Genomic DNA, 20,628 nt, shown 5'->3' with positions numbered 1-20,628 from the left:
CATTTTATTAACCAGTATATTAAGCAAAGTTACAAGCATCCGCGGATTCAAGATTTCTACAAAGAAAGGTCAAACAATAAAGAAACTTTGAATTTTCACCAATTTAAATATTGTACCTGATACATAATATAAACTCCGGCCTTATTAAACCATTTCAAACACAGGACCTGAGAATCTGTGGATGTCATAACCAATAAAACAAAATGTCATTTTTGTGTTGAGAGGTAAACTGCAGGACTCCGCTTCACATGTCAGAAAAGTATTGGTAATAAATGATCAAGATGAAGCTACAGATGAAGCCTAAAACACATGCTGGTAATACTTTAAAAATGTGTTAGAAGAATTTATAGTTATCACCAGGAGGCTCAAAGATGTTAACTGATATTTAGATTGCTCTTATTTTAAAATCAAAAACAGTTTTATTTACAAGGAAGAGAACATTTCAACACCTTTTTAGAAAGAGTATTGTACATTTCTACACTTATGCTGTTAGTTAAAAAAAATGTAAAAAGTTAGAACATCTTTAAAACACAGTCAGCTATGATCCTGCTGTGGTATTATAGCTCCATCAACCTTTCAGCTTAGAAACACACACACTAAAGAGAGCTTTACTAGAGACACTAAGGTGATGGATCAGTTCAAGTTATAAAAAATAAGTTTCATCAAGGCACCGCGTTATGTATGTATAATCCTGGATTCTTCCTGTTAGGGATACTGGGGTCTGTATACCATTTGATTTGACATGTTTACACTGAGATGCCTTATTTTAGAACAATTATAAAAACTAGTTTAATGTTAGAGGGAACAGAAAAAGGGAAGCACACAGAAACACACACAATCAACATTGATGCAAAAATGTGAGAGGCTAATAATAGGTCACTAGAAGCCACAGCTGATCCTTCGTCAATATGTAAAAGAGGTCTCATTTCCTCAGTTCCTGATTGTATTACATTGTTTCCTTTAACCTTAGGAAATAGACACTAAAGTATACAGTTCATGTCATCTCAAACAATCACACTGATCTATAAAAAACTGCAACTTAGGAGCAAATAAAAAAAAAACACTTCACTAAAAACTTGAGGGAAATCCCACGCTGAGTCGTCTTAAACCGAGGTGTCGAGGCTGTTTGTTGCAAACTATACCACGAATGACGACTTCTGTTTGAATTCCCCCTGAAAACGAACACATCAATCATCACAACTGGAACATTTTTCTGTCTGTTAAACATATAAACTGTCCTCAGCTATATAAACATACCCGAGTGTGATAAAATGCTGTATTACATGCAAACACCAACGCTTGAAATTACATGTAGGCTCATACTCACATCTTCATCATCTCCACCGTACAGGGATGTGGGCTGGTAGACCACGCTGGGCTTTGGTTTGCTGCAGGGAGAATTAAAGAAAACATGTTGAGCTCGTCACAGAGAGATCAGAGGAGTTTAGGAATGTAATCTAAAGGAGAAATTTCACTGACGAAGTATTGTAAAATCTTTGGATTATCTGCTCAAATCCATTACAGAGCATAAAAAGAAAATCCTCTTACCTTTCGGTCTTCTCTGTGAAGGGAAGAAGAAAGGAAACATCATCAGAGGGATAATACTTACAGAAATGCAAATGATACGCAACAGTCGGCTTTTTTGTTGCAGCTGAACGCTACTGTGTCAGATTATTCTGTATTTGGGACAGTCTCTCTCATTCATTCACTTATTAAGGTCAAGATTTGCACCTGAATGCTGAGCTTAAGGCTGTGTGATTATGTTAGCATTAAAAAGGCCCATAGAGTTTAAAGGGACTTTGGTAAGAGCTGCAAATTACTAAACATGTTGCCTGAAAAGCCTTTAAATCTTGAATGTTGGACAAATAAGAAACACAAAAACTCCCACAGATAATAAAATATAACATTTCTTTATGAACTGATTCAAGTGTTTTTATATTTCTGCTCATTAATTTTGAATTGTTTGAATTTAAGATGCAGATTGTTGAAATTATTTATGGCTGTGATACTGGAATGGTTTTTGTTAACGTCCCCTGTTTGAACTTAAATATAACTCATTTTTAATTGACCATCCAGTATTTGTTTATTTTCAGTTTCAGTTTTAGGATCTTGAGATGCACGGCTTTGACGCTGTTATGTAGCGTTTTTTTAATCAGTTGTTGATGGTGTAATTTTAAGGCTTGTGATTGGGCTCATATTTTGACAGTTGCAGCTTGTAGGCCAAAGTAGTGACAGCGAGTTAGGGCCTGTGTCCACTAATGGTGTTTTTTCACCGGCACTTACTGTTGCAAGGTTAAGAAAGTTGTCTGGCAGCACTTCTGCTTCCCTCGGTAGTGACTGATAAGTTTTTAAATTGCTCTGTATGCTTATGATTTGCTTTTATTCAAGGAAATTGTACGTAGAAACATAAAAACAATGGAAAGGAATCGTGTCCTGGTATTAACAGCAGCTCTAGACCTTTTTTTTATTTTGATTGGTCGGTGTCCCAAAAGATGGAACTATTTTCTACTGAGAGCGCAGCGACAAGAAACAGCTGACGCAGAGCACGTTTTTTGCGCTGAAAACTTTGAACTGCATTTTGTATAGAAAATAGGCGCTGCCAGCGCTTAGTGGACACAGGCCCTTAAATGTCATTTTAACCATATGTTGTTTTTTTGAATGAGCTTTTAAATGATGCTTTTTCATTCTAACTAGAATTAATTTCATGTCCAAAGACAAAAAAAAAATTACATGAATGTCAATTCTCAGACTTTTATATAATGTTGAAAACTCACTTGGCAGGTATCCTTTCTTGTTGGCATACCAAATGCCAAATGCCAGAAGAGCCACTAACAGCAGAGCCACTATTACCCCAGCGACAATTCCCCCAGTGTTCAGGTCACCTTGAAGAAAACATCACAATTTAAAGTTCATTAGGTTCATTAGCTCAAGTACTGTCAAAACGCATGTGTGGTTAACCAGTTAATTTACACGATTCATTGAAACAATAAAGGTTATGTATTACCAAAATTACCAGGAAGTTTGTATCTAACGGTGAGAAGATAATTGCCTCTGATGCAGCCAAACCAGTTTACAGTCCTTGAAAAGTTGGCGTGCAGCACACTCCAACGGCTGAAACTGGTTTAACGTTCACTGTTTCTTCAATACACAACCTCACTCTCATTTATTTTGTTTCATTTTCTGTCACTGTAGAACCATCAGCTCAGACTGCAGCATGTTTTTGAAATTAAAGAGGAGAGCACTTACGGACTTCCATCTTGCCTCCTTTGCAGCGCTGAGGAGGACCAGCATCGTTGACAGCCTCGCAGATGTACTGACCGGAGTCTGTCTTGAGGGTTTTGCTGAACTCCTGAAGAGACAGACAGGGTTCACTAAAAATTTCAAAAACAAGAAGTGTCAAAGTAAAGATGTAGAAGAAGTAATAGCTCCTAGCTAACCAGGTTGCCGTTGTCTGTATTGAGCTTGTAGGTGGCGTTTTTGAAGCCAGAGTTCCTGTGAGGCTCAGGGGGCAGCAGGACGCCATCTTTGTACCAATTGTATTTGGGCGGAGGCGAGCCGTCACTGTCATGGCAGGACAAGCGGGCTGCCTTGCCCGTCGTCACTGAGGAGGGGACCCTACACAGGGGTGCAGAGGGGGGCACTGCAAGACATAACATTCAGTTTTCAGCTGCATGGATATACGTATGCACAAACACCATTACAGCACATAAACAAAGCTACATCAGAGAATTAGATACAGATTTACAAAAGGATCCTCACCAAGAACAGTCAGCTTCACTCTGACTTCCCCAAACTGGCTGTTTCCAGACACCTCACAGTCGTACAATCCATTATCACGCCGGTTCGCACTGGCAAATCTCAGAGTACTGCCGAACATCGTCACACGGCTGGCGTATGGTCCTGTGGAAGAGTTGCAACATTACACAAAATCAATGGAAGCACATTCTTCCATCTTCTGAATGTGTTCTTGTATAACACAGAAAGTTTACAGACTTTCAATCTGGATCATTAAACATACAAAAGACAAAACTTCTCCCTGGCATTAAATGTTTTGATGCATGAATGCCATCCTAATCTGCAATTACACAATGCACATGATTTAATAAAGAATCACTTTTTGTGATTTCATGTTACACTAAATACCCGTTTCACTCTATGTATTTATGGGGAATGTTTACATGGATAGATAGTGATGTGTAGGCAAATGAAGGAGGAAAACCTTTTTCTTTTATATCTTGAAGATATAGAATATTTTGGGATCAATAGAGTACATCTTTCTATCTTAAAGCTATCTAGCTTTAAAAAATATATATGTAAACTGCTTATAAAAGGTGACGCTGCTGTTTCTGCTATATTACACACACTGATAAGTTCTTAATTACTTTCCACCTAATTTCATTAAGTAGTTATATATGTGTGACTGATAGATCAACCAACAAACAATCAGAAAAAAACATCACTCAACATTCTACAAAAAGACACATAAAAGATTGTTAATCTTACCTGTTGGTTTCCCATCGAAAATCACATACACCTGTGAGCCCTTTAAGTCCTTAAACTTCCACTCTACTCTGGCGTCTGAACCAAAGTCGCCGGAAAACGAGCATGTGAGGTCGGTCCCTGAAATAACAGAATTCACAATAAATGTTTTTATGTTAACTATGCAGATATTTAAATAATTATCCACTTACACATTACTACATGATCTTTAAGTTAAATCTAGCCTCTACAAACTCTCTTCTATATTTCAAAATTACAGGCATTCTTTACTCAAGTTTGTTTATTTAGATCCCAATTAGCTTCAGCATAGCAGAAAGTATTCTACCTGTATGTGCCCACATTCTTGGCCAATAAAAACTGATTCTGATACTAATAACAGAACATGTACAACGGGAAAATAGAGAGTTTATTCTGTTTTTTCATTCAAACATAATAACCAGGAGACAGGATGCAGGACTTCTAATATAATATATGCTTAGTGCAGGTGCATTGTCTATTTTTGTTTAACAGGTTAACAAAAGTTGTAAATATGTTGCCTTGTGCTTTCTATATTTAAATAAACTGGATTAAAATGTATGATAGGAAGTTATGAAGAATCAATGGAGCCTATGCGTATGCCACAGAAGGATGTAGCTTGTTGTGCTCCTCCTAAATTATGCAACTGTACGAAGAAGCAGCAGCAAGGTGAAGGGGAGATTTTATTGATTTTGAATAAAACATACAGCCTTATTTATATTTGTTTTTTGTAGCACATATCTAGCAAGTCCATTCCCCCTGTGAGCATCACTCCCTATAACGCAGTGAATAACAGAATATGGGCAGGATTACTGCACAAAAAGTGTCCTATTGGTGAACAGGACAAAGTCAACGATCTCAACTTTATGTTTAAGAGTGAGTGAAGGAATAGAAACACAAATAAATATAATTAAAAAGGTGTTTGCCACATTTACATATTCATCTAATGTCACACTGAACAGCTCAAATGCTGTTAGAATTTTGTACAGCTGCACACCCGGTTTGAAATTCGTATAAACGTAAGGAATCCAACAGATTGTCGTTATTTCACCGCTTCTGATTGATCAGCTACTGAAAAGACAACTGATGTGAAAATCCAGTAGGACATTGGGCCTGTGTCCAGGTAAAATAACATATCTGATAACTCATTATGTACCACAACAGCTAGAATTAGCATTCAAACTATTTATGCTAATATTACTGCTCACACTAGGTGTATGTGTTTTTCTATATCGTCTCTAACGTGACGTTTTAATCCTTGCACGTGGGAGCGAACCTGGATTCGAACCATAGAGGGAGGCGCTGTTTATTAACATGGACATTAACATGCAGGAAAGGACTAAGGCTCAGCCCAAGCGAAAACGGACACTAAGTACATTTTATTTGTTGAGTATTTAACTCACACAGGATTATCCAAAAATGGGCTTTACCATGTAGTTATTTCATATAGACTAATTATTTGCCAGACAACATGGTATATCATCAGGGGTTGACAATGAGCACAATTTTCCACTGGCACTCCGGGCCAGTAACTTTCCAAATTCACTGGCCCTTAGATAATTTCTTATTTCGGTATTTGTCAACGTACAATTTAGTTATGTAAGGGTTCTTATTACTGAATATGTGTTAAGTCAATTGTGGATCTATTATAAACTTATAAAAATAGACCAAAATAAGCATATGGGTATAAAGAGGCTTCCTTTACACGCTTGGTTCAGCAACTCTGACACCTGCATGAATAAGTAGTAATCGCTGCAGTTGCGTTACTTATAAGCTGTACCTACCATTTCTGACACTGTTCAATATTGTATGTTTAATTAGCCTGATCAGGCCGTGAGAGTAACTTTTTGAAATGAAATCGTTCCGTCTCCTACTTACTGTAGCCTTTAAACAGTCCGCTCCGTCTGTTTATGTAGCCACAGCGTTAACGTGCACCGGGACAACCTGATCATGATATATATCATTATGGGTATACGAAACATCCTAAGGTGGGATATAAAGTTTTGGCCATATCGCCCAGCCCTAGCTCACACTATAATTAGCTTGCTAAAATTAGCGTTAGCTAGATATTTCAACTTTCAAATCATATTGTGCAACACTATCAATTGGTAAACCTAGCTAGGATATGGCTGAATGCTTATGTTAGCTTAACTTTAGCTAATTGGTTAGCTTATATATTGTTTAACTGGACATACGGCCCATATTTTCTTTATCCATTCACTTTTCAGTTGCTAAGAATTCAGGAAAATTCTTAGGGAAAAAAATCTGGTGATGGAATTTAATCCTGTAATGCAACATTATAACAGCATTTGAGCTTCCCACAGTTACATCAGAAAATGGCTGCTGTGTGAATATGGTGAACACACTGACCTTATACTATGCTATACTTAATAGCTTGTTCAACTATAAAGCAAACTCCTCACTGATTTTTTTCAAAGCTTCTCTATTTAAATCATTTAATATTGTTGAGACTCACCCATATTCTCTTTCACCTTCACATCTTTGTTGTTGCTTGTGACTGAAAAGCCACTCACACCTAAACACAGAGATAAAATAAAACAAGCAATTAGACTTCGAAGTTTAACAGAACATGCTGTAACATTTAAACATCCCCTGTGCTTTCCATTAGTGGCCGGATATTATATTAAACTACATAAATAAAAGAGAGAGACAAGAGAGGGGAAAACTTACATACACAATGTAGAGTTTAAACAGGGATAATAAGCGCAGGATCACGTGTTCCACATATTTAAAAGATTGGTTGTATGACACATTCAGTCATTGTATGAGTTTGCTTTAAATGCAATATACCTCTCAACATTTATGTTAGACCATAAAAGGAAGTGAAACATGAAGACGTAGCACCTTCAGTGCAGCTTCTGCTTTTCAGTCTGAATGGACTGATTATTAAGTCAAGGGCTGCAGTCGTCTCATCTGCAGCAGCAGCAGTACACATCCACCGCAGATCAAGTAGACTCATGCTGTAGTTACTGGCATTTCATAATTTAAGACATGTTATAAGATTAAAGATGTATAAGTATTCCTCAACTGGGAGAGCTGCTGTCAGACATCAGGAAATTAGCTTCAAGTGCATCTGAAAGGCTTGAAATATGAATATATTTTTGATCTCCCTCATGTGAGGTTACGGCTGGGTAAGAGGAGAGATAAAAGCACTTGATGTTGTAACATTTATAAGGATGAATATAAGGAGCTGCAGGAGACGTGAAGGATGGTTTAATCGAGGCTGATTCAGCTTGGATGGAGTTTAGCATCAACCCCTAAACTTTTGAGACTGCAGGGTCCTGCTTGTTCTGGCCTGTACATTCTCCAACTGCATGAAAGACAGATTTAGGTCAAAATCCACAGCAGCAACTTCATACCTGAATATTTTCAGGAGTTTGCTTAACAAACAAGGCTGAAACGAAATGTCATTGGACAGGATTCATCAGCAACAGTTTCAATAATCATTCAATCATTTTTAAAGCTCCTGTGAGGAGTTTTTAGCTGGTTATGAAACGGACTGAATTGAACACTGACGGCTCTATATTTGGGATGGGCATATTTAAGCAAAAATACTATTGGATATTCACTGACAACTATTCGACTATTTTTGGAAGAACGAGCACCCCCCACCCCACTGTGCGAAAACACATGCTGACATAAGGAGAAAGAGAGACTGATTATTTTGTTCTTGTCAAAGTGTTTACCACAAAAACTCCTTTAAAACACTTCGGTGAGAATCACTCATACTGTGCACAGTTGTTGTAGACTTATGATATGCCAGTTTCACCTTTCAAAGTTTGTACTTGACCTTATTTTGACGAGTTCCACACAGAACACTTTGACAGCTGCAGAAATCTCTGCATTTTTGTCTGGTTCCGAATCTCACAGCGCCACACACATTTTACCGGCACCTGCCACGAAAGCTTTCTTCTTCTTCTTTTGTTATTTAATGGCGGCTAGCAAACAGCTTTCCGATACGCCACAGACACCGTCTGGCGGTAGTACCGCATTAGAACCAGGTGCCACTAAAAATAATGGAAACATTTATTTTTAAGGTCTGATAGTCACTTGAACTTTTGGATTTTTATATATTAATGACAATTCAAATATTCCAAATTCATGACAAAATCAGCAAAGAGATAAGATGTACCACTTTGTCCACAGGGGTCGCCATAATCAACACTAACCTCGTAGGAGCTTTTAGCTAAAAATGTAGGTATGTTCTTGTTCCATCTCCTGAATTTGAAATCAACTACATTTCTTCTTCTTCTATGGTGGTTAAATGAAGATTTAAATAAGAAATTATTGAAAATTTCGCTTTTAAATTCTACTTTGGACTAATACTAGTAATTTGAATCAGTAAATCTTGTCAATGAGAAATTACACAGCTTTTTAAATCCTTTTCTAACATTTTATAGACTCTAGCGATCTTTTAATAATTTTAAAAATAAGTGGCAGATGAGTGATAATATAAAAACTACTTTAAACTGTAGCTCTACAGACAAGATTTAATGACACATTCTAATCGCACAAAACCTATAACTGTATCACCAAAGGTCACTTTAAAGCTCAATGATGACATGATGTTAAAGATCCTGTTTAAAGGCCTTTATACTGAAGGGCACACAGCTTGTCAAACCCTCTGAGCATGCTCACAAGCCTTCAGGGTGTGATCGTAAACAAAATATTGTCTCATTCCTGACTGCTGAGCCAGAAAACTTCCGGTGAAACCGTCAACAGTGAAGCTGAAACTGAGACTCTTCAGTCAGATAAGTCCTCCTACAACAAACACATGTGGCTATACCATTCATGCACAAAGACAGATACCTGTCTGTCACACAGGTATGCAACTTTTGCATGTAACATTACACCACTGCCATTACTGTAAGTGTTGGGTGTGTTCTGATTTAACCACTAACTTGTTGTCTGGTAGGCATGTGTAATTTAGAGAAACCTCAACTACAGAGATAAGCAGCAGGGGCAAGTTAATCATTAACCATGTGCTACAGTTTCAAAACGATGAAAACATACCAAAAGCAGGATTTAAAATGATGTGTGTGCCTAAATAATACTTTCAGCCTTAATTCAAGTTTACACATTTTCATTGTAGATCGTCAATGGCATTTCTTAGCACCCTGCAGCCGTTCTCACGGTCCGTCTCAGCTGAGATAAGGCAGCACCGTCACAGTTTTGGTTTGGTGAGATAAGCCTCTGGTGTAAAATGAAACCAGAGCTCTGCATGACTCCTTTGTTTGCATACTTTGCGAGTTTTAGGGTTTGGGTAATAACACGTGTCCTTCAATGTAAAGAACTGGGAATGTCTACAGATCAGAGTGCCACAGGAAACTCAACTCTTTGTAAATGTCTTTGGTTAGTGCAACAGGTTTGAAGACAATTCTGCATTTTACAAGGTCTCCTCCATACAGCAGACTGAGCTGCAGGTGCACTGAGGATATTTACAGTGAAGACAAGCAGTAACCAGCCTGGGAAACAGCTGGAGGAAATATTGCTTTATCAAAACAAGAACTAGTTGAACTTCTCTGCCTTGGGGCCGACAAACAAAGTCCCATTATGCTAATCACCTATTGCAAAATGTGTGTGAGTAACATTTTGATAAAACAGAAGTTTTCAATTACACAGGTGATTTAAGGTTCATGAAATTCCTGGACACAAATTAGAGTAAGTCAAATCTGTAAAATATATGCTGCACTACCTCAAGCAGGTGAAGAGTGGCAGCTGGATTTGTGAACATTTGTATTTGACAAATTTGGATAGGATAATTTATTTTTAATTAAGACAAAAATTGATACAGTTACAACAATGACAAGTGAACTTAGGCCAAAAGCCAGGGGTGTGTTCACTCACATTGAATGATGCTTTCTTAAAAGGATAAAGTGTAAACAAGAAAACTTTGCAGCACATCTTTTAGGACCTTTATTGTACTCATTATTGATCTAACTGTGGTCTCACTGAACCTTCTGTTTTAACATTACTTGAATATGACTGTGTTGATGCCAAATGTTGTTTTTTATGAGTAAAGGTCACGACAGGAACTAAAATGCTACAGCAATGACCTCACAAGTTGTATTACTTCTACATTTGTGATTAAAATACAATGGCTCATCACATTTTATGGTTCCTGGTTTTAGAGCTGCTTGGGGCCTAGTAGAGCCTAAACCTGCTGCTTAATTGATGTTATTTAATTTTCAAAAGACATAAACTTAAAGATTAGAAATATCCTGCAACTTAAAGAAAATAGTATCATCTTCTTGTCTCCAACCTCTTGAACTCACATTAGCACAACATAAACAGGATAGGCCATCAAATGTAGGCTACTGGACCAGGCCTGAGGTTTATTTGGGGACAATTAGCATAAACACAGCTGTTCATTTAGTATTAAAAGAGAAAAATGTGCTTTTGTTTTGTTTTGTTGAGTTAAATTATGCAACAAAAAAGACTTTTAAGCGTTAATCGTTCTCAAACTAAAAAACGTAGTACAAAAATCACTCACCTGTCGCTGCCAAAAGGAACAAAGCCACCGAAACCAACCCGCTGACAAGCATGTCGACCAGTTTGGTCCTTCTCCTGTTGCACGACTTCTTCTCTTCTTCACTTGACAAAAAAATAAACTAAAAAGAGACAAAATGTGTTTACGTCGAATAAAACAACCAGGCGTTGATATTTTCCAACTCTTAATTCGCTGTATCGTCGTTTCTCGCTGCAATAAACTCACCTGAGGAGTCCGCCCAGGTGACAACAAGCTCGCTAACTTCCGGTAATAGGATCCTAACAGGTGCCGGAGTGACGACAGAGTGGAAAAACTGGTTTGACAACGAGAGAGCACATTTACATGCAGAGAAAACAGCAGGAGGTGGAGTTGGCTAGTAGTTGATTAACCAGACAATAACTGGGCTAAACAGACAGAGAACAGCTGCTGGGTGCGGGTCAATGACCACTCTCAGCTGAAAATGTATAATTTCACATATTTATGTTCGTGTTTTTTGTCTTTCAGTTCCGTTTTCATTGAAAGATGTAACCATGATGAGTCAGAGGAATGGTGTGACGAATTATTTGGTTTGTACCACGTGTAAGAAGTGAAACTGTGGAAGCCTTAATTCACAGGTTTTATAATTATATATATATTTATAATAATTATTTGGACAATGGTTTAAATATTACACAAAGTCTGCCACAATGTGATGTGAATTTAATTTAGTTCAGTTGCCTGTCATCGATATAAGACCATTTTTAGGCCAATTTAATACAATCTTTCACATTTGGGCCAAAAACTTACCAAGAAAATTAAAAATATCATTTGACACCTTTATTACTCTTCAAAACAATCCTTTCTTTTTAAAATAAAGGGGGGAAATTATATATCAGCCGGTGTCTCCTAAAGATTTTTATGGATGAATAGTTTCACTTGTATCAATATTGAATCGACATCTCAATCCATATGGATTTATCATTACACCCCTAATGATTAATCTATTTAACATTAATTACAATATAAACCTTGGAAACTTTTATCAGACTGTTATTATTGTTGTATGAATGTAATAATATAGACGTCATTGGGTTATGTAATCATATTTGTATCCAATTGGAAATATGGGGCAGCTAGGTGGGGTTAAAGTGCTTTATAGTCACATTATATGTATTTAAATCAGTCATTATATACACAACAGGTACTGTGGATGCGTGCGGAGTGAAACATTTTATATTAATGAACCCTAAACTTGGTTACAGTAGGTTTACAGTCTGGTACATCTCGACCGGACAAACACTGCTGCACACTGGTGCTGCTCTCTCATCCCTTTTCAATATCTGTGAGGTCCTCGTTTTAGCAAACTGTTTGTCTGTTTCCTCTCAGTTCTCAGTTTGTACATTAACAAGATATTTCTCAGCATGAAATGTAACTGCTGCACGAGTTAGCCGCATGTGGTTTATCGCTTAACTTCACCACAAAGTAGTCCACATGCAGACAGTAGTTAATATGTTTACTTTCTCTTTTAATAGCACGTTATTAGCTATTAGCACTTTTCATACTTAGAAAATCCCAATAGAAAAACATAAAATATGGTTTGTAGACGTTTACAGTTGTTACGCTCAACCAAAATAAAATACTGTTTAGGGAAACCCGCTCGCCACATTTGGGATTAATGGGTCATTTTTGAGGCCTATAAGCGAACATCAGTGCCTAAGGTTATAATTGTTCTAGTGGCTGGAGTATATCTCAGAAATCTGGTTCCTCATTGTTGTAAAAACCTTCCCAGATGTGTGGATGATGTTCAAGCAGCATATTGAAGGTGAGGATTTATTAGAGAACCAAAGTACAGTTGATCATACCTTTAGGAATATGGTGTATCTACAGGCGGTAAGGTTTTTGTTCAACATGCATATTTTCAAATGTAGTGTCTCTGCATGGGAGTGAACCCTGCAATCATTTCCTTCTTCCTTGTCACACCTTCTTGCACAATCCAGTTTGATGCATTGCTGCCCTCTGCAGGACATCAGCAGCACCTTCAGGATGATGCACATACAGTAACTATGTTAGAGTTCATGCATGAACACATGAAAGTAGTGTGACTCTTTATCGTTGATGTTGTTAAGTTTCAGTTCAGTTTATTGTCATTATACAGTACATAGTACAGCAGTGCTTTTCAGTGCAATTAAATGATTGTGCTTTGGCTACACACCACCTACTGAACTATATACAGAAGTAAAAATCCTTTACATTATTACCAGAGAAATCAGTGCACCATATAAAGCATATTCAGTGTAAATCTATAAACAGAACCATCACTGTGGATCTGAGTGAACTTATAACATTCAAACTGTGTGTTTATGACAACAAGCCTCAGCTGAACATGGATCATGTGTCTCAGGCACGAGTGAAAGGCAAAATAAAATCTTTTGGTTTAGTCGAGGGACTTCATACATCGTCTCCTCACAATAGAATAAGATAGAATACAGACTTTATTGCTCATGCATCCATTATTGGTCAGTCGGAAACAGTTTTAAAGTTCTGTGTCTCTGCTTTGCATCAATTGAAACCCTGCCAACGCTTTCTTTGACGCCCTTCCCAGTCCTTATCGACAGATACAACACAATCTTCCACTGGTGGACCTGTGTGGCACAAGGTCTCCTCTGTCTGCCCTCCTCATTTGGCAGCCAAGAGGAGACACAGGGGACAGATTTCAGTCAGGCAAAATAGATTGGCTGCTTTGAAGAGTGATGAAACTCAGCATTAATGTCACTTTGCGGTGTGCAGCGTTGCATCACTTTCGAGCTGGGGAATTTTAAATCGCCAGATGGTTTAGCAAAAGCAGTTTTTATCCCTCTTTAATGTCCTTCTCATTTGCCTCGTTCCTATTTTGTTATTAAGACCGGAGGTTAAAGCTACAATCATGAGAAATATTGAATGTAGATATTGAATATTACAGAATATATACTTTGAGGACTACCAGTAAGTCACATTCATGCGTCTAATTCATCACCCTGTTAGGCAGATCTGCTAGAAACCAACATGGATCCAACAGAGTTCTACTGTACATTTCAACAGCTGTTTATAAGTGAGAGTACTGTAGAGTATAAAGTGTATGCAGCATTACGTGTGCAGACATATGCAGAGTAAGCAGGCCTGAAACCAGATAAATACTGTACGTACATTCTGTTCAACTCATTTGCACTTTGTGCATACACACAACTCCAGGAGCGTCCGACAGCAGTCACCAGGTAATTATGGGTGCAGTGTTAACGTATGCAGCAGTTTGGCGCCTTGTTCACAGCCAGTGAATTTCCAGCAGCATTGGAAGTGTCATCAAGGTCAGCAGTAGGCCACTGCAGCTCTGTAACAGGACACTCCACGCTGAGCAGGGGAGGAGGAGCTCTGCAATAAGAACAATAATGCGGGGTCAGAAGGAGGAGTCAATCAAATCCTGGCTTTATAAATGAGAGGATGTGCACAGCTGTGGTTAACCAGAAGCAGCTTACTTTTGTCAACCACTGAGGTTTTGGTTGCCGTCACTGAGTCGGAATATTTGATGTTGCAGGTGAAGTTGGACTTGCCGTTGGGCAGGCTTTTAAACAGCAGGCGACAGTTGTTGCCGGGAAAGATGCGAGCCTTGGCGCGCTTCTTGAAGGGGGCATGCTGCTCCTCCTCTGGGTCGGTGGTGTCAAAGAGTCTCTCACCATGGGTATACTTGCAGAACGGTTCTGGTGACTCAGCGGGAAGCGCATATTTGCAATCCATCCTGAGGTTGTGCTCATCTAGCGAGCAGTAGCTTAACTGAATTATTTTCTGGGCTGACACAAAGCCTATGTGAAATATAACACAAATAATGATCACATAATCACAACACCAATTATTAAAAAAATGATTTATAAACTTAATGAGTGGTCAGCAATGTTAGAAACTCACTCATGGTGAAAGGAAAAAAACATGCAAACATGGTATATGATAGATAAAATGTCATCTTTTATTATTTTCTTAGGCACATGATCTTACCAAAAAGTAAAACTGTGGTAAGGAGGAACATTCTCTATAATTTCCTGCAAAAAGAAGGAAAAAAGATTAATTTAGATTAAACAAACTCCAGGAAATTACAATACAGCAGTCCCAAACAGCAAGCCCATTCATTCTGTCATTCATGCCTTTACAATATTGAAGTTTGAATCAAATACAGCTGACTGTGCGGTAAGGACAGGATCAGATGTCAGAGACATGAATACCACACTTCTGCAGCTGAGTTCGATCCCTCAGAGGTTACTGTAGAAAAGTCGCTGTACCATAGTACTAAACTATGCAGCTTCGCTGTTCACGCTGCAAAGACGTGAACTGCAAACTTCTCTGGTCACTTGCCAACACTGACACATTTCTGAGCTTCGCCTCCCCGGAGAGCCCGGGCTGACTGTTTGCCTGCTTGTGTTCAATATGTAAAGAAAATACATAAAGCCTTGCAGCTCTGTTTGATGCAAACCTTCTCTCGCCTTCATTCAAATATTTGCTCTAGTGCTGACTCCAGTGTGAAGACAAACATTTCACCCAGGCTAAAAGAAAAACCACCATGTACAACAGCATAGTTCAATATTTTAGCACGGCTCAAATCAAGCAAACAACAGCATATAAATCATTCTCACCTTGTCTGATGCAGTTTGAGCTTCCCTCACAGCTCTGCAGTGTGATGCCAGGGGTAGATACAGTAGAGGTCGGCTTATAGAAGAAACAGAGGAGAGAGGGAGGGGGACAGAGAGGGAGGGGAGGTGGAGAGAGAAGGGGGGGGGGGATGCTGCTCCACTGGACTTTGGGGACATTTCTCAGTATTGTATAAGGCGTTTTTATTGATTTTGACCCTCTGTTTTACCAGAGGATCACATGACGGTACACAAACCTGGCCACGCATCGACAGCTTGAATTCAAACTGCTGAATGAGGAATAAACAGGAAATATTGTGATGAGGGTTTGATTAGCTGGGACACCTCACAAGCTGTTCTACATTTCCTGATGCAGTGTGCCGGTCCATGTGTCAGCAGTTTCTCACCTACTATTATCCACATCAATTTAAATACATACATAATAAACACAAACACGCAGATAATTAAATCCAACTTCTAAATTAAAAATCTATAGAACATCAACAGCTGCATAAATTGTATTGAAAGAAGAAGGTATAGCTGCAGCTGACTGAAATGTCTGTTTGTAGAGGTATTTTTAAAAACCAAATTATTGGACAAATTAAAATTTTGACCTGATGACGGCACCAGACGAAGAGTGGGATTACAATTCACACTGCTTTTTTAATTAATCCTGAGGCAAACATGAACATTTGTACCATATTTAATAGCCCAGACGTTGAGCTGAGAACACAATGTCAACGTTATGGCCGCACAAGAGGGAAATTCTCCGGGGACGATGAGAGTCAGTACTGAGTTTCATCATAATCCTGCTAATAGCTGGAATGTTCTGTCCAGACCACAGTGGTGGGCAAATAGCCATGTTGCAATCCCTAAAATCATGCCAGTAGCATCAGCAGTGTTATACCACCGAGGCCCAGGTCTATTTCTCATTATCAAAATCATACTGCACTCCATTAGGATCCTTAAAATAGTGATTATAAACTAAGGAGAGTAAGTAATAAGCGTAGCTGTACCAGTGATGATTAAAGTAACTGTAACTGTATCCTCTGTATCCTCTCTCTGCATCCTCTCTTTGTATCCTCTGTCCTCTGTATCCTCTCTTTGTATCCTCTCACTGTATCCTCTCTTTGTATCCTCTGTCCTCTGCATCCTCTCTTTGTATCCTCTGTCCTCTATATCCTCTCTTTGTATCCTCTCACTGTATCCTCTCTCTGCATCATCTGAATCCTCTCTCTGTCACCTCTATATCCTCTCTGTATCCTTTGTATCCTCTCTCTATATCCTCTGAATTATCTATCTGTATCCTTTGAATCCTCTCTCTTTATCATCTCATTGTATCTTCTGCAACCTCTCGCTGTATCCTCTCACTGTATCCTCTCTCTGTCACCTCTGCATCATCTTTCTGTATCCTCTCTCGGTCACCTCTGTATCCTCCCTCTGTATCCTCTATATCCTGTCTCTGTCACCTCTGCATCCTCTCTCTGTATCCTGTCTCTGTCACCTCTGCATCCTCTCTCTGTATCCTCTCTCTGTCACCTCTGCATCCTCTCCCTGTATCCTCTCTCTGTCACCTCTGCATCCTCTCTCTGTATCCTGTCTCTGTCACCTCTGCATCCTCTCCCTGTATCCTCTCTCTGTCACCTCTGCATCCTCTCTCTGTATCCTCTCTCTGTCACCTCTGCATCCTCTCTCTGTATCCTCTCTCTGTCACCTCTGCATCCTCTCCCTGTATCCTCTCTCTGTCACCTCTGCATCCTCTCTCTGTATCCTCTCTCTGTCACCTCTGCATCCTCTCCCTGTATCCTCTCTCTGTCACCTCTGCATCCTCTCTCTGTATCCTCTCTCTGTCACCTCTGCATCCTCTCTCTGTATCCTCTCTCTGTCACCTCTGCATCCTCTCTCTGTATCCTCACTCTGGATCCTCTGTATCCTCTCTCTGTATCCTCTCTCTGCATCATCTGAATCATCTATCTGTATCCTCTGAATCCTGAATCCTCTCTCTGCATCCTCTGTATCCTCTCCTCTGTATCCTCTCTATGTATCCTCTCCTCTGTATCCTCTCTCTGCATCCTCTCAATGTATCCTCTCCTCTGTATCCTCTCTCCGCATCCTCTCAATGTATCCTCTCCTCTGTATCCTCTCTCTGCATCCTCTGTATCCTCTCCTCTGTATCCTCTCTATCTATCCTCTCCTCTGTATCCTCTCTCTGCATCCTCTCTATGTATCCTCTCCTCTGTATCCTCTCTCTGCATCCTCTCTATGTATCCTCTCCCCTGAATCCTCTCTCTGCATCATCTGAATCCTCTCTCTGTATCCTCTGTATCCTCTCTCTTTATGTATCCTCTCTCTGAATCCTCTCTCTGCATCCTCTCTTCTGTATACTCTCTCTGTATCCTCTGTATCCTTTGTATCCTCTCTCTGAATCCTCTATCTGCATCCTCTCCTCTGTATCCTCTGTATCCTTTGTATCCTCTCTCTGTATCCTCTGTATCCTCTCTCTGTATCCTCTGTATCCTCTGTATCCTCTCTCTGAATCCTCTCTCTGAATCCTCTCTCTGCATCCTCTCTCTGCATCCTCTCCTCTGTATCCTCTCTCTGTATCCTATCTCTGCATCCTCTGTATCCTCTCTTCACTGCTCATCCATTTTGTCAAGGTCTTTCCTGGACAGTTGCTGAAGCAGTCTCCCAGGACTCTGACAGAAGCCTTAGCAGGGCTCTCTAAGCACATGAACCACCACACACAATGCAAGCAGAGGACATCTGCCTTTTTATTGATCATATTAACAGTGCCTGTTTTTACGTTTTTACCTCCTGCCTTTGGCTATCCAAAGCAGAGACAGCAGGTGTAGCGTGGTGATCCCTGCCAAAAGTATTCATTAGAGATTCTGTGGCTGTGATCCTGCTGCTCCTCTGCTGGATGCTGCTGTTGAAACACTGCAGATGAAACACAGAGACATCCCTTACGCTGCCTCAATGACATACACTACACAATGAGTACTACATTACTATTCTAGAGTTACACCACCATATTGCACCGAGTATTGATTAAGTCACTTCCTTTTAAAGCAGTAGATTGTACACTTTCCAGTACTTATCCCTTATGGTTTCCTCACGGTGTATATGTTTTCTGGTATCTGTTTTCCCCTTTATAAATCTGTGGTCACTGAGTCTGACGCGGTGTGTGTTGAGGTGACTTGATTCTCCGTGGAATAACTGGGATGCCTGTTCAAGTGCAGAAGGGAAATGTGCTCTTAATTCACTGACCATGTGGGGCATGAAAGGCTTTTAGAGCTGACAGGCCCTGTCAGATGTGTACTTGATTTCAGCCTGTCAGACAAAGAGTGGCATAAAACTGTCACCTGTGAGTGGGCAGCCTTAGATACTGTAGGCTGCATGCATTTTGATGCACAAACAGCACATTTCATATTTAGATCTACATGTTTAGAAAAATTAAAGCATTAGTATCTGACATACCTGGAATTTATGCATTCACAAAGGTTTACTGACAATGCAACACATTTTCTGCACTATTCTTTTCTTAGTGTAGAAAAAAAAGCTTTTATTTTGAAATAGATGATCTTAAAGCATTTTGCTCTTGTTGACTGCTTGCAGAGCTGGAAGTTTGAGTTTGTCTACAAAGTGTTGCAGACTCCATGATCCAGAGAGGTAAGCAGTAACTGGTACCTTTGATCGAGGATCCTAACTCATCTTGATTACTCACTATTAACTGCAATGTTTGGAACAGTTCATCTACTTCATATGAAACTTTTTGTGTGAGATGAAGATTTTTTACAGCATGTCCCACTGACCCCAAAATAAGGAGTATAAACACTGCAGTGGTGTAGTATTATCTGCAGCCTGCATCCGGTCTCAGGCAGACCAGCACACCCTGACACGCTCGCTCTTATTGTAATAGTTTGATGCAGTAACTGTAAACTGTATGGCGTAGTCTGTACGTTGTTAGCATGTTTTATTTGTGTCTGCATGCAGATTTGAAGCTTCTTGTGTTCCTCTGCGTTTATTTCATGATGCATTTCTTTCAACAAGTGAGTTTTTCGATTAATAAATGTCTACTTCATGCAATATAGATGCACTATAGTTAAATATAAGTTATACTTTTTTGTGTTTTCTGTGCACAAACCACTGTTCTCAGAAATTCATGCACAATAGAAAAAGGCCTGCTGATCCAACTGGACCTACTACAGTTCATTCATAAATATTCAATCTCTAAAGAGCAACAGAGAAAATGTTTGATAAGAAACACAATGAGCACATCAGTGTTAAAGCCACCAGAACTGCAGAGGAGAAGCTGCTGCAGCAGAGGTACACGTAGGTCAGTACTGTTAACTTTCAATAAGCTTAAACCATTCACAAGGCCTGAAGTGAATGAGTGCTGTGGAGCATAATTAGGATTTAAGAGTCCTCTCAGACCTGGAGCTTTTCATGTCTGATCATATGTCCAGCACTCTTTCACTCACACCTTTCTTTACACACTAGATGTCACTAAAACAATGATTGGTGTATTTTTAATATCTGTGGTGGTGCTTTCAGGTTTTGTCCTGCAGAGGGAACTCTTCCTTTGCACCCAGATATGACAGCTCCCCAAAAAACAACTCTCTGGGTGAGCGCAGTGGAAGAAGTGATATGAAGCAAATTGAGCTCCAGTTCCCAAACTTTTTAATATTGGAACTCCGATACAAAAACTTCACTTGAGTCACTACTGAGGATACAATGAGCATGTAATCTCTAGTCAGAGCAGTAACTTTTTTACCTAATAACTGGGGGAAAAAAGGTGAATTATTTCCCCCCTAAACTTAAGCTGCTCCTGGATCCCTTCTTGGGAACCGTGCACTGAGGATTGGGTTTCTTTTACGGTCCATGTGTGCGCGTGTGTTTGAGTGAAGACGTACATAGCAATAACAGCATCTTCAGTGAAGTCAGCTCTGCGCTGCTGGTGCTGCTGATGCTGAT

At 39.4% G+C, this 20,628-nt stretch overlaps 2 protein-coding genes across 2 annotated transcripts; both read right to left on the bottom strand.

The window, feature by feature from the left end:
- On the bottom strand, positions 1 to 11,328 carry f11r.1 (F11 receptor, tandem duplicate 1). The gene is made up of 11 exons (XM_069671135.1): positions 11,252 to 11,328; positions 11,030 to 11,147; positions 6,992 to 7,051; positions 4,504 to 4,620; positions 3,760 to 3,900; positions 3,438 to 3,640; positions 3,247 to 3,349; positions 2,775 to 2,882; positions 1,549 to 1,561; positions 1,328 to 1,388; positions 1 to 1,172 (listed from the first exon to the last, which is right to left on the bottom strand). The coding sequence occupies exons 2-11, from the start codon at positions 11,079 to 11,081 to the stop codon at positions 1,137 to 1,139; spliced, it is 894 nt and encodes a 297-aa protein (XP_069527236.1). The 5' UTR covers positions 11,082 to 11,147; positions 11,252 to 11,328; the 3' UTR covers positions 1 to 1,136.
- Positions 11,329 to 14,303: 2,975 nt separating this feature from the next.
- Positions 14,304 to 15,059, bottom strand: thy1 (Thy-1 cell surface antigen). Its single transcript, XM_069666162.1, has 3 exons — positions 15,029 to 15,059; positions 14,515 to 14,838; positions 14,304 to 14,410 (listed from the first exon to the last, which is right to left on the bottom strand). The coding sequence occupies exons 1-3, from the start codon at positions 15,057 to 15,059 to the stop codon at positions 14,304 to 14,306; spliced, it is 462 nt and encodes a 153-aa protein (XP_069522263.1).
- Positions 15,060 to 20,628: the final 5,569 nt, after the last annotated feature.

This window comes from Semicossyphus pulcher, unplaced genomic scaffold, assembly GCF_022749685.1.
Source record: "Semicossyphus pulcher isolate SPU_LCO1_2020_fin unplaced genomic scaffold, fSemPul1.0.p SCAF_10, whole genome shotgun sequence".
Classification (NCBI taxonomy): Eukaryota; Metazoa; Chordata; class Actinopteri; order Labriformes; family Labridae; genus Semicossyphus; species Semicossyphus pulcher.
The sequence above is the reverse complement of the archived record's forward strand: the minus strand, read 5'-3'. Positions and strand labels throughout refer to the sequence as shown.

Bases quoted from the DNA above. Each gene is read 5' to 3' on its own strand.
- f11r.1 (XM_069671135.1), bottom strand. From the start codon at position 11,081: ATGCTTGTCAGCGGGTTGGTTTCGGTGGCTTTGTTCCTTTTGGCAGCG. The intron at 3,641-3,759 runs GTGAGGATCCTT...TATGTCTTGCAG, and splicing joins AGTGAAGCTGACTGTTCTTG to TGCCCCCCTCTGCACCCCTG. The intron at 2,883-3,246 runs GTAAGTGCTCTC...GTTTTCTTCAAG, and splicing joins AGGAGGCAAGATGGAAGTCC to GTGACCTGAACACTGGGGGA.
- thy1 (XM_069666162.1), bottom strand. From the start codon at position 15,059: ATGTTCCTCCTTACCACAGTTTTACTTTTTG. The intron at 14,839-15,028 runs GTAAGATCATGT...TATTTCACATAG, and splicing joins TACCACAGTTTTACTTTTTG to GCTTTGTGTCAGCCCAGAAA. The intron at 14,411-14,514 runs GTAAGCTGCTTC...TTCTTATTGCAG, and splicing joins AACCTCAGTGGTTGACAAAA to AGCTCCTCCTCCCCTGCTCA.